The 14,705-nt window shown below is 33.5% G+C and overlaps 1 protein-coding gene across 1 annotated transcript; it reads right to left on the bottom strand.

Annotated features, from left to right (window-relative positions):
- Positions 1-418: 418 nt before the first annotated feature.
- Positions 419-8,253, bottom strand: LOC105212825 (glutathione hydrolase 1 proenzyme). The gene is made up of 7 exons (XM_011185119.3): positions 8,047-8,253; positions 3,259-3,420; positions 2,983-3,197; positions 1,899-2,292; positions 1,391-1,828; positions 1,088-1,328; positions 419-930 (listed from the first exon to the last, which is right to left on the bottom strand). Exons 1-7 carry the CDS (start codon positions 8,049-8,051, stop codon positions 640-642), a joined length of 1,746 nt encoding a protein of 581 aa, XP_011183421.1. The 5' UTR covers positions 8,052-8,253; the 3' UTR covers positions 419-639.
- Between the last annotated feature and the right edge of the window lie 6,452 nt (positions 8,254-14,705).

Genomic DNA, 14,705 nt, shown 5'->3' with positions numbered 1-14,705 from the left:
TTGAATGTGTATTGCCAGTAATATTATATTTATTATCGCCAAACTTGACTTTTCTCCTGGAAAATATTATAATAAAACGAAGTTGTTATCGTGTTACAAAAAATGTCTGTGGTATTTTCAATAAATAATATAAAAAAATAAAAAATAATATGTATATTGGCCACCTATATTTTTTGTAAAATTGTATGCTATAATTTATTGAAACGGTGAATATACATCTGTAGATATAATATAGAACTCTAACAAATGCAAATTACAAATAATAATTATAAAACTAACCTAACAAACTTGTGAGCTTGGCATACGATTTAATCTACATATGTACATGTGTGAAACAAACTGCTGAAAAAATTCCTTCAGGGTTATTTGTTGCTAAGAAAATAAACGTTGAAATGAATATCTTAAACATGTATGTATATACTATGTTTGCTACAAATAAGTTTAGCGAGTTTAAATTTATTTTTATTTGATTAAATAGTTGAAACTACATTAGCTAATACTTCTCCATTGAATTTAGGTTGAAGATTAGTATTTTACTAAGGTTAGTATTTTAATATCACAATTATTACATAAACAAACATCTTTAAAACAATCGTATTCAACAGACACTACCAAGTTTGTATGTGCTTCGATCCATCTTTAATGAACCATTTTATTTTTAAGAGATACCGTTGAAGTGCTTCCAACTCGTCGTCGATCAAAAAATGGTTCAGGAATGCCATCGCGTACACCGATTGCAGTCAGAGCAGCAAATCCCGAGCCTTCTGGTGAAACATTTAGAATGTGACCCACTTTGCTCAGATATGCAGACACTGATGGTAATACTTCGGCCTCAACATCAACCTGCATTGGAGCTAATTGATGATGTAGTCTTCCTCCATTTATAGCCTCATTTAATGACTGGTTTAAGATAAGATATTTGATGATTGCCTTTAAATAAACACAATATATAATTTCCTTTAAACCATATCCCATTGTTTATATAATAAGAGTAATTAGGTCTTATAGATTTTCTCAGGCCCATTTCAGTTTGGGTGTTTATGTTTGATTATGTATGTATGAACAATGTAAAATAAAGTATAAATACCGTCGCAACTGAGGTGGTTATCTTGCTACCGCCAGCCGCTCCAACTAGCATTCGCACATTGCCATATTGATCGAGTATAATTGCCGGGCACATCGAAGACATTGGCCTTTTCCCTGGATGTATATAATTAGCAGGGGAGGCAGGTATTCCAAAGCTATTGACTATTCCCGGAGTTGAAAAGTCGTCCATTTCGTCGTTAAGAATAATACCAGTACGATGTGATCGGACTTTACTACCAAAACTACAAAAATATCAAATAAACATTTTTTATTAATCCTTGGATCTATTAATGACTCCACTTACTAATTGTTTATTGTACTGGTAACAGTTACAGCATCACCATTCGCCGCTAATACCGCCATGTTAGCGGTTCCGTGATCTTCTACAGAGGTGAAGTTCGCACCATAGTAATTGTAATTATCAAATGTTTTATTGTCAAAAATTAATGTCCGTACATGGTCAGCAAACTCTTGGCTAATCAAATTATTAAAGGTTTCTTCAATTGTCTGCTTTAGGTCGGGTTCATTTTCCATATCACCCAAATTTGTGCGTTGACCATAAGCATGCTTGAATGTTTCAACCACACGTTGCCAGTAAATTTCTTCACTATCGGTATGTAAATCGGTCAAAACATTTAGCATAAATGCAAGTAAGGCGCCACTGGATGGAAGGGGTGTAGTGTAAAGAGTATATCCACCTGTTACATTTGCTATAATGTGATTAGTGTCCTCCCAACGTACTCTTATCAAAGATAAACAAGACATATTTAGTTTAATTTAATAAAATAAAAATCTTGCTAAAATGAACATACTTGAAGTTTTTCAAATCATCCTCGGTAATAATTGCACCTAGTTCTTCAATATCTTCTATGAACAATTTACCGACTTCTCCGCCACCGTAAAGCTCTCCGGCGCCATTTTCAGCAATTTTGTCTAGTGTGACTCCCAATTGAGTCCGCTTCATATAATCTCCTTCAACAAATGGTGTACCATCTTCTTTCAGAAAAATTTCTCTCATCGAAGGTTCATTACGAATTTCATTCAACTTAGATTTTATAGCTGCAGCAAGGTACTTAGAAACCCAATGACCTTCTTTACATAACTTTATGGTCGGTTGAAACAGTACTTTCCAAGGAAGTCGGCCGTATTTTTGGTGCATTTCCCAATAACCAAGTATCTCTCCAGGTACAGCACCAGCACGGGCACCTATGTATAAAATATATTTCTTTTGAACATTTGAGAAAAACTTTCGAACGATTTTGCACAAATTATAGTTTCATACTCTTGTCATGTGTTGGTAAATATTATGTCCGTACACCTATCCGTACCAACAGCAACATGAAACAATTTTGAAATGATGAAACTTCGTAACTTATTCCTTTGCAACTACTGCATTTCCCTCTATGACGATGCCGTGCTCATCACCATATAACTCATCATATATAACTTAGCCCTAACTTGTCTTTATTTGATTTTATATTTTAAGAAAATAACAAAAAACTGTGGAATACTAATTGCGCCGCCACGCGAAACGATTATGATCTTGGAAACAATTAGCAGTTTTATGCACGGATGTGATAAGCTCCGAATAACAGCAATTGTAAACCAAAGTGAGAAATATGCACACTTAAATAACGATTAAGATAAAGGCAAAATTGCAGCTTTAAAATTTTAATGAGGTTTGCTTATTCCGATGCCTCATAAAGTATACACCGACAAATATCTAATCTTGTACTGGCATACAAAGAACCCAAAGAATTAATTTCAAAGAAAAATTAACGAAATTCATAGTCATAAAACAAAAAGAGCATATGACATATATATGTACATACATACGTGTATACTGCATAACGAGATTTTAGGTAATATTTTCTGTTAACTATTACGAGTACTAACCTTTAATATTTTGTTCACCAACAAACATGTCTTTTTGAGATCGGGAAGGCGCCATCTCTCGCGCTACCAATGTCTCAATTTTACGAGTGGACTTGGTGTATATTGTAGCAAAGAAACCTCCGCCTATCCCCATACTGTGTGGGAGAATCACACCCTCACAAAGTAGGGTTGCGATTGCGGCATCCACAGCTGATCCACCATCATTTAACATTTGACTACAATGAAATTGTTTGCCCATATACAAAAATGTCCACAAATATTGTGAATAATACATACCTGCCTATATCGGCACAACCTCTTCCATTCGAAACCACGGCGGCAGCAATTGTTTCTCTTTGTGATTCTTTTCTTAGACCAAATACCAATCCAAGGATCACACCAACTACAACCAATGCGACTATCACTGCCCATATCAGGACTTTCTTGTTAAAAATTATTCTGTAAAGTTAAAACAAAATATCACTGAGACTTGAATATTATTAATGGGGTTTGGTACAATTCCAGACGTATACACCGAATTGTGGAAACTTAAGATGTAACATCTATAAATACATATTGAGGATATTACTTAGAATATTATGGTTATGTACATTTAGCGGTTCTTTGGAAAACAAATGATATGCATATTTAAACAAGTAAGTAAGGGCTAAGTTCGGGTGTAACCGAACATTTTATACTCTCGCAATTTCTTTATTTAATTTTATTAATATAACACACAATTTGACCCACATATTCGTCATTTATATGGTATAAAGTCCATTGAAAGTTGGAAACCCAAATATTAGGTATATGGAAGTTAGGTGAAGTTATGACCGGTATTTTAGGCACGGAGACATATTATTAAAAGAAAGATATTCCCTCCGAATTTCTTCAAAAAATTTGAGAGACTTACCTATATTTCGATAAAAAATAAAAGAATTAGAAGCCCTGAGGTCTTCATGTTCGATACATGGGGCCTTGAAAATTTATGATCCGATTTCGACGATTTTCCGAAAGGCGACGCCACATTATAAATGTAGTATTTGTGCAAAGTTCTGTTCCTATATCTTCACTAGTGCTTACTTTATATATTGTAAAGTAAACGGTTCAGATCGACTTCAAAGTTCTGGTATATGGGAAGTAGGCGTGGTTGTGAACCGATTTGACCTATTTTCACAACTTATAATTGGAATGCCAGGGAAATATTACAAACCGAATTTCATTGAAATTGGTCGAGTAGTTTCGGAGATATGGTTTTTGACCCATAAGTGGACGGAACCACGCCCATATAAAATTTTGTATACCATTTTGAGTGCAGCTCTTCTGTAGCTTCTTTATAATAAAATTTAAGGTTTCTATTGGTTTTCCTTACTGAATTAAAGCAATTTTAGTAGTTTTTAACGTAATCTTTGTATTGGATGTGGGCGTGGTTATAATTCGATTGTCTCCATTTTTGGAATATATAAGGAAATAGCTGAAAAAAACGACTCCTGAAAATTTCGTTGATGTAGCTTTAGTAGTTTGTGAGATATGTACAAAAAACTTTCCCAAAAAGATTACAACCAAATATGCCCATTTATAGTGCGATCCTTCATACCAAATTTTATTTCCATAGCTTTATTTATGTCTTAGTTATGGCACTTTATGTGTTTTCGGTTTTCGCCATTTTGTGGGCGTGGCAGTGGTCCGATATTGCTCATTTTCGAAAGCAACCTTCCTATGGTGCCAAGAAATAAGTGTGCCAAGTTTTATCAAGATATCTTAATTTTTACACAAGTTACAGCTTACACAGACGGACGGACGGATGGACAGACAGACATTCGGATTTGAACTCCACTCTTCACCCTGATCACTTTGGTATATATGTATAACCCTATATCTAGCTCGTTTAGTTTTGGGTGTTACAAACAACGGTTATGTGAACAAAACTATAATACATACTCTCTTTAGCAACTTTTGTTGCGAGAGTATAAAAAGAAATATATACAAATATACTAACGTTTTGATCATGGGTATCTGAACAGTTGTTGCTCAACCCCAAACCATAATCATCAGTACAAATGATTTTCGAGTAAAATCGAAAAATTCCATTCAATTCAATTAAGAAGGTTTCTTTTTTGTACAAAAATAAAAGTATATGTTCGAATTTTTTAGGATGCGTACACGCGTGTCTTGGAAGACGTCGCAGAAAATCTGAATAATCAAAGTAATATACTAAGTGATATGTGTTACATTGTGTTTGTGTACGTATGTATAATTGAAATTTATAATTCGTTAATTTACTTTATTATGACCATAAACAGTTAATAATTTTGAATATATGAATATATATATATGCATATGATTTTTATGAAACACATTTTTTTTAATAATAAGTTATTTATGACCCCTGATTAAAAACTTTCATAATCAAACGACGTTGCGCAGATGCACGTTTTAAGATAAGCTACATTAAATATGTAGATGCCTTCTAATATGGCTCATTAGCTATGATAAGTAATATTTATTACTTATTCAAGGTAATAAAAGGTAGTTATCATTATCTCATTGGTATTTTGATATATGTACAATTTGAAATGTAATCAAAAATCATTATGACGCACGACTTTTCCCAATTTTTACAATACATATATGATTTTGTCATAAACTTTGATAAAAAACCGGTTAATAGTCATTTTGAACAGTTCAAGTTAAAGTTATTAAACAATAAATGCGGTTTTCTAAAATTGGCGACATTTCAACATTAACAACTAATATCATCATACATACATATGTATGTAAGGGTAAATAACGCCACGGTGAATAAATCACTTAAAACCTCATAGTAATAAAAATTATGGCGCAGGTGATCTTAATTTTATGAAATTGCGATTTTTTTTTTTTTCAAAGTATATATGTACCTAAAAAAACTTCTTCGTATCTGGCCCGCATCATTCTGAACCGTTGGAAATTTCAAAATCGTAAGGGCAATTAAAGATACGTAGGTAAATACATACATATGTACTCATCTTTATATAAACATACATATAAGTCCATTATATAAAATGAGAGTATTCGTTTAGATCACATTTTTTCATTAAAATACCTAAAATGCTTTTGTATTGATTTGAGTACTGCATGAATTAGTTTGATAGTTTGTAGAAATGAATGAAAGTGAGGGGAACTTTGAAAATATGTATGAAGGAGATACCATCATAAAGACAGAATGATAACAGCTAAAATCACTTGAACCCAATGAAGCAATAAAATGAAAAAATTGACAGTACGGTAAAGGAAAGAAAAGTAAATGTGCAAATAAAAATATTTTCAAACGTCGGTAATTACATTCTTCTAAACTAAGTATGTAGTCTGGTTCTTAGTGCTAATATATACAATTGAACGTGATAGTTTCCAAGTAAAAAAGCTTTAAAAGTGAGCGTCCGTTTCAAAACGGGATATTTTTTTTTTTTAGTTTTTTTTTCATTTCATAACATAAAAGGTTATTTATGTATATATTAATTATTTATAGTGACATTACCTTTTCAAAACACGATATTTACTTTTGCACAGTGTTTCATTTATTATAGCTTATTTGGTTAGGATCTCGGCCTAAATTCCATTTTTTATTTTGGTGCACCTGGAGCCACTCAAAGGGTAAGCTCCCAATTTAGTATCCTCACTTAAATTTATTGTAGTTGTATAGTGCAATTTTGGTTTTACCATTCGATCACTGATTTTCCCAATATAACCTCGAATGGATTTTAACGAATTTATTTGATTTTACCACATCATGGATGAGAAAACCGTAGAATATCTAAACAATGGCGGAGGAAAGGATATAACTGCAAAAAAACCTCGAAAACAGAAATGGTACAATATTATGCATGTATATTGCAAAAGGGGATATTTACAAAAAAGTACACAAGAAATTGGGATGTTATTAAAGTTTCGTGTCAAAGAAGATATTTCGTTTTTTAAGAATTTGGTAGCTCTAAATGGCAAGATCCTATTTTTATCAAATTGTGTAGTTAGAACGATGTAATGACACATTTCCTAAACACAAATACTATTTTGCAGTGGACTTGTAAATATAATATTTTCCTCAGAACGTTTGCTTATTTTGTGAAAAAAGTTTAGATATAGATATCATCTTTTGAAAAACCACTTTTCATATATATATACATATATGTATATGTACATAATATTTATTCCGAAAATTGAACCTAAGAATTTCACAGTTAAAAATAGGTTGCGGACATCGACTTGGTGGAACTACTTTTTCAAAAACTGGCTAATTTTTGAAATCAATTTATCTACAACCAGTATGTAGCCATTATATGTTTTTTGTGATATATTCACATTTGTTCGAGATATATTAGGCTAGACAAAATGTAAAAAATATGTTATGGTATTTAACGGTTCATTTTAAAAATTTATTGCAAAATTATGCTTTTCTATATGCATACACATATATATGTTTGGCGTAGGAACCGCTTAGGCGATTCGACTCGTGCTCCATGGTTTTCCATATACTTAAAAAGATTAACTTAAAAAAACTACATTTGAAAAACAACTTACAGTCCGCATTATAGAGATTGTACTGTATTTTATTTGAATGACTGTGAAATATATTCTGACTCCAGTAACCAAGTAGACAAGTTGCAATGGTTGTACATTTTAAAAACCTTAGACGCAAGTAGTATTGCTGTAGTAGGCATCTTTGCGTACTCATATATTTATGTATGTATGTATGTCAGAATAAGAACACAAGTGTTTTACTCTAAAAAACATACCCACACTAAAATTTTAATTTGTTTTGCTATTTACCGGCAATATCAAAACCAATATCATACATTAGTATAAATATGTATACGCAGCTGTTTTCGGAATTCCATTTAATGCTAAAAGTATCTAATTAAAGGAAGTAAGCATTCGGAGTCGCTGATTATAAGTCCGATGATTAATATAATGCATAAAATTGACTTTTTAAAATTGCACAATTTTAAGTTTAAATACAATATGTCGCGCACAAATACATTTAGCTATATATGACGGTCAATGTAATTCAGGTGTTACTTTTAACGGGTTAAGGTCTAATTTACTTACCTCATATTTGTGTCGCGCTGTCTGTTAAAATGTAGAAATATGTTTATTTATTAACTGTTTTAAACCAAATTGAAGGCTTTGTTTCAATTAACAAAATCTTATTTTATATTAAAGTATAAATGTATGTAACTAATTTCGTCGTCCGTATGCAACGTAAACAATATTACGAAGCGAATTACGGAGTTGAGATCGAGTGTGCAATCAAAACTCTACTGAATAAGCTTGGCGAATGTTGTCAGAAAATTTGTGAAAAGCACTCGTCGCAATAAACTTATACTTGATATGACAGCGAAAATACATACGAAGCGTAGCGACATATATATTTAAACTTGTATGGATATGTACCTATATACATATGTATTTGTATGTAAGAATGTGCGTACTTTTGTACAATGGAACGTGATATAAAAACAACTGTTAGTAATATAATATAAGAGTATACTATATTAACTGTTGAAGCTAAAAACGACGAGGGTAACTCTAAATAAATAAATAATTAAAACCATCTTTCAATAAACTATATTATTTTGTACAATCTGGTACTGCTCATACATACAGTAATAACCAAAACTAAAGAGTTAAGTTAAAACAATGTATCAAATTATTTTTTATTTCCAATCCTTAATTTATTTATCTTTTTGAACATGCAAATGGAGGAGTGTCCAAGTCATCCTCAGTATATAGCATATTTTCAATATACACATATATTTATACAATTATCGGAGTTTAAACAAATAATTAACAAGTAAGGAAGGGCTAAGTTCGGGTGTAACCGAACATTTTATACTCTCGCAATTTATTTATTTGACTTTATTTATATTATATAATACACAATTTGACCCACATATTCGTCATATATATTGTATAAAGTCCATTGAAAGTTGGAAACCCTAACTATTAGGTTAGAAGCATCGAGGTCCTCATGTTCGATATATGAGGCCTTAAAAACCTATGGTCCGATTTTGGCGATTTTTAGAATGGGGCTGCCACACTATTAACATAGTATTTATGCAAAGTTCTGCACCGATATCTTCACTAGTGCTTACTTTATATATTGTAAAGTAAACGATTCAGATCGTCTTCAAAGTTCTGGTATATAGGACCTATTTTAACAACATATCATTGGGATGTAAGGAAACTATTACAAACCAAGTTTCATTGAAATCGGTCGAGTAGTTCCTGAGATATGGTTTTTGACCCATAAGTGGGCGACGCCACGCCCATTTTCCATTTTGTAAAAAAATCTTAGTGCAGCTTTCATCTGCCATTTCTTATGTGAAATTTAGTGTTTCTGCCGTTTTTCGTTAGTGAGTTAACCCACTTTTTGTAATTTTCAACCTAACTTTTGTATGGGAGGTGGGCGTGGTTATGATCCGATTTCTTTCATTTTTGGACTGTATTAGGAAGTGGCTAAAAAAAATTACTGCAGAAAGTTTGGTTTATATAGCTCTATTGGTTTGCGAGATATGTACAAAAAACTTAGTAGGGGGCGGGGCCACGCCCACTTCCCCAAAAAAATTACATCCAAATATGCCCCTTCATAGTGCGATCCTTCACACCAAACTTTATTTCTATAGCTTTATTTATGGCTTAGTTATGGCACTTTATGTGTTTTCGGTTTTCGCCATATTGTGGGCGTGGCAGTGGTCTTAATTTTTACTCAAGTTACAGCTTGCACAGACGGACGGACGGACGGACAGACAGACATTCGGATTTGAACACCACTCTTCACCCTGATCACTTTGGTATATATAACCCTATATCTAACTCGTTTAGTTTTGGGTGTTACAAACAACCGTTATGTGAACAAAACTATAATACTCTCTTTAGCAACATTTGTTGCGAGAGTATAAAAATGGTTCGGTAAATATTGCTTAGCGGTGAACAAGCGGGAATCATCGGGTGAAATTGGTAAAGTTCATAAAGTATACATATATATTTATTAAGTCTACAGTGCAAAGTATCTTAAAGACTAAAATATACATATTTTTTTACTTAAGGTGGCAGCATGAAATTTAGAAATTTAATGAATTTTACCCTAGATAATACGAAGTAAAGTATAACGATTTAATACTCCCGAATTTAGTTTTAAAGAAAAAAAAAGTTTTAGAAAAAAAGCTGTTAACAATATTGAAGAGAATGTCAAGAAAGAAACAACAGTTCCTAAGATAGCTGATATCATATCAACTTCTGTTTGAGATGAAATCTTAAGAGAAATTATGACTAGGATTTAGATTAGATTTGAAGCACACCAAAATATTATAGATAACTAAAGACATTTCCACTAAATGTTACGTAAGTATGTATGTATGTATTTACTTTAAATCCTTTTAAATTATAAAATAACTTGTTTCTTTTCAATTTTAGTCAGGAGTTATTAAGTCTTGAATAGCCACAAGATGCAAAATTAAAAAAAAAACTAAATTAAATAATAAATATAAATGTGGATTGTTCCTAGCAGAAGGGATTTACGAGACAATTAAGTTCAGACTGGCGAATGTTTAGATCCATTCGAAAAAGGGGTCGTTATCTCAAGTGTTACTGAAAATACGACATGGAAGTAGCATTTGGTTGGTTACATAATTATTAAAATTCCATCATCCGTTGACAAAATTCAGCATATTATCCTTTTAGCTCTATACCCACCTCAAAAAACTCTTTCTGGAGAACGGCAAAGTATGCTTCATTGCGGCGATAACAATGTAATTAGACTCAAATACCTGTTATGCTTTTTCAAGTATACCTATACTTTGTATACTCCGCTTACGCGATTATAGCCGAATCCACAACAGCGCGCCACGCATCTCTCCTTTTGGCAGTGAAGACATGTCCTCTCACATCGAACGCTTTCAGAGCTGGAGCACTTTCGTCCATTCGACCTAGCCAGCGTAGCCGCTGTCTTTTTTATTCACTGGACTATGTCTATGTCGTCGAATAACACATATGTACAGCTCAACTTTCCATCTTCTTTCGCAAAACCTTTCTCTCGAAAACTCCTAGTGCCGTCTCATCGGATGTTGACATCGTCCACGCTTCTACACCATAAAATAGGACGGGAATGATTAGGGACTTGTAGAGTTTAGTTTTTGTTCGTCAAGAGAGGACTTTACTTTTCAATTGCATTCTCAGACCATAGTAGCACCTGTTGGCAAGAGTGATTCTGCGTTGCATTTCATGGCTGACATTATTATCGGTATTGATGCTGGTGCCTAGGTATACGAAATTATCTACAACTTCAAAGTTATTTTGACGTGGAAGCGATGACGCGAATGCCCTGACTGTTTGTTTGATGACAGGAGATATTTCGTCTTGTCCTCATTCAACAATAGACCCATACGCTTCGCTTACCTATCCAGTCTGGAAAAAGTAGAACTAACGGCGCGAGTGTTGTTTCCAATGATATCGATATCATCGGCGTACGCCAGCAGCTGTATACTCTCATAGAAAATTGTACCTTCTCTATTTAGTTCTGCAGCTCGTATTATTTTCTCCAGCATCAGGTTAAAGAAGTCACAAGATAGTGAGTCACTTTGTCTGAAACCTCGTTTGGTATCGAACGGCTCGGAGAGGTTCTTTCCGATCCTGACAAAGCTCCGTCAGGTGTTGCTCGACGTCAGCTTACACAGCCGTATTAATTTTGGGGATAATTTGCAGGGATACCAAATTCAGACATAGCGGCATAGAGGCAATTCCTTTTCCTGCTGTCGAAAACAACTTTAAAATCGACAAAGAGATGATGTGTGTCGATCCTCTTTTCACGGGTCTTTTCCAGGATTTGGCGCATGGTTCTAATTTCTTCATGGTCAGCTAATGGAACATCTGTTCCATCGTCGTCCATTGGGGAATCGGGTTCGCCATCTCCTGGTGTTGTACTTTCACTGCCATTCAGCAGGCTGGAGAAGTCATCAACAACTAGATCACCTCTACGGGTCTTACACGAGTGTGCTCCGATCTTGAAGCCTTTAGTTAGTCGCCGGATCTTTTCGTAAAATTTTTGAGCATTACCCCTGTCGTCCAGCTTGTCAAGCTCTTTATACTCACGCATTTCGGCCTCTTTCTTTTTTTGTTTGCGAATGCGTCTTGCTTCCCTCTTCAGCTCCCGGTATCTATCCCATCCCGCACTTATTGCGGTCGATCGCAACATTGCGAGGTAGGCAGTCTGTTTTCTCTCTACTGCGAGACAAAAATCCTCATCATACCAGCTGTTTTTTTATTGGTTTATTATTATAATATTATTATTCTATTATATTAGGAACACATTCATGCAAACCAACTGAAATCGAAATCAATTGTCTTATTATATGATCTTTTTCTTCTTTGTAAATAATTCCTAGTATGGAAATCAAAGAATTGTATATGATGATTTATATGAGTGCTTGTCTGTGTCCGATCAGAAAACTTGCTAAGAAACCATGTTTCCTCACATGTTTAATGTTCCCTAATGCACAATACTTACTGGAACAAGTAAGGAAAGGCTAAGTTCGGGTGCAACCGAACATTTTATACTCTCGCAATTTATTGAAGAAATTTTATAGGTCGTTTTCGAAAATTTTTTCACAAGTGAAGCCAGAGATGGTATGCACTATTTGTGTAAGGTTTTATTCCGCTATCTTCATTTGATCCTTATGTATATATGTATTATAAAGTGAAGGAATAAAGTGGAATTCAAAATTAAGTTATAAGGAAAGTAGTCGTGGTTGTGAACCGATTTTGCCCATTTTTTATACGTGTTATCAGGGTGTCAAGAAAATATTATATACCGAATTTCACTGAAATATCCAGTAGTTCCCGAGATATGGTTTTTGACCCATAAGTGGGTGATGCCACGCCCATTTTCCATTTTGTAAAAAACTCTGAGTGCAGCTTCCTTCTGCTATTTCTCCTGTAAAATTTAGTGTTTCTGACGTTTTTCGTTAGTGGGTTAACACACTTTTAGTAATCTTCAACCTAACCTTTGTATGGAAGGTGGGCGTGGTTATTATCCGATTTGATCTATTTTCAGGGTGTGTGGTGGGGTACGTAAGTTTGATTTATATAACTTCATTGGTTAGCGAGATATATACAATATAATTTACATCAAAAACATCTTTACAACAAGTAAGGAAGTAAGCTAAGTTCGGGTGTAACCGAATATTTAATACTCTCGCAATTTATTTATTTATTTTTATTAAGAATAAAGTCCACTAGTCCACTAGAAAACAGTATATAGTATATGGAGACTGGAGTAATTTCTTGACCGATTTCAAAATTTTTTTATACCAAGCTATATTATATCCAATATTTTAGGTTCACTTAATTTTATAAGATATCTAACATATTAACTGATATATACAATATAAAGTACACAGGAAGTTTGAAAATCCGAATATGAAGTATATGGGCGCTACAGCGCCGAATTTACCCAATTTTGACACAGGGGCACACTGAAAGGAAAAACACATCTCCTTTGAACTTCTTGAGAATATCTGAGAGATTTACCGATATTTTCAATAAAAAGGTGTCCGAACTTCGAGGTCCTAATGTTCGATATCTAGGGCCTTGAAAAGTTATAGACAAATTTTGGTGATTTTTATAGGGCCACTCTAGAATTAAAGTATTTTTGCTCAGTTTTGTTCCTCAAAATTGTGTTATAGGGAAAGTAGACGTGATTTTGCACCTATTCCGCCCATTCTCAAACTATAGCATGGGAAGCCAAGGAAATATTATGAATCGAATTTTGTCGAAATTGGTCAATTTTTGAGGTATGGTTTTTGACCCGTAAGTGGGCAGACGCTATTTAAAATTGTGTATTGAAAATCAATGCAGCCCTTCTGTGTAATCTTTACCATAAAATTTGAGGTTTCTTGTGCATTTACTTACGAGTTAAAGCATTTTTAGTAGTTTTCAACATAACCTTTGTGTCAGAGGTAAAATTTTGTATTGAAATTTCAGTGCACCCCGGCGTGTTTATAATCCGGTTTCTCCATTTTGACTCTTTATAAGGAAGTGCCCAAACGAAATGACTCTAGAAAATTTTGTTGATATAGATTTAGGAGTTTAAGGGATACATATGTATAAAAAACTTAGTAGCGGGCGGGACACGCCCACTTTTCCCAAAAAATTACATCTAAATATGCCCCTTCCTAATGCGATACTTTTTTATTAAATTTTACTTTTATAACTTTATTTATGACTTAGTTATGGCACTTTATCTGTTTTCCGTTTTCGCCATTTTGTGGGCGTGCAGTGGTCCGATTTCGCCAATTTACGAAAACAAACCTTCTTATGGTGCCAATGGAACACAGGTACCACGTTTTATTAAGATATCTCAATTTTTACTCAAGCTTGCACGGACGGACAAAAAGACATCCGGATTTCAACTCTACTCGTCACCCTGATTACTTTGGTATATATAACCCTATAACTAACTCGTTTAGTTTTAGGACTTACAAAAAACGGTTATGTGAACAAAACTATTATACTCTCTTAACATTTTTGGTGCGAGAGTAAAATAAAAATTCTAATTCAAACAAAAAACATGTTACTCTCAAGTTCTGTAGGCATGTCGGTTTAATACCTGAAGTCTTCGTATTTCAAATCAAAAATAATTTATTAGTAAAAAAATAAAGAGTACAGTTTAAAAAAAAATGTTCCGGGGGTACTAAAATATATGTATGAAG

This window comes from Zeugodacus cucurbitae, chromosome 5 (assembly GCF_028554725.1).
Source record: "Zeugodacus cucurbitae isolate PBARC_wt_2022May chromosome 5, idZeuCucr1.2, whole genome shotgun sequence".
In the NCBI taxonomy this organism is placed as follows: domain Eukaryota; kingdom Metazoa; phylum Arthropoda; class Insecta; order Diptera; family Tephritidae; genus Zeugodacus; species Zeugodacus cucurbitae.
The sequence above is the reverse complement of the archived record's forward strand: the minus strand, read 5'-3'. Positions and strand labels throughout refer to the sequence as shown.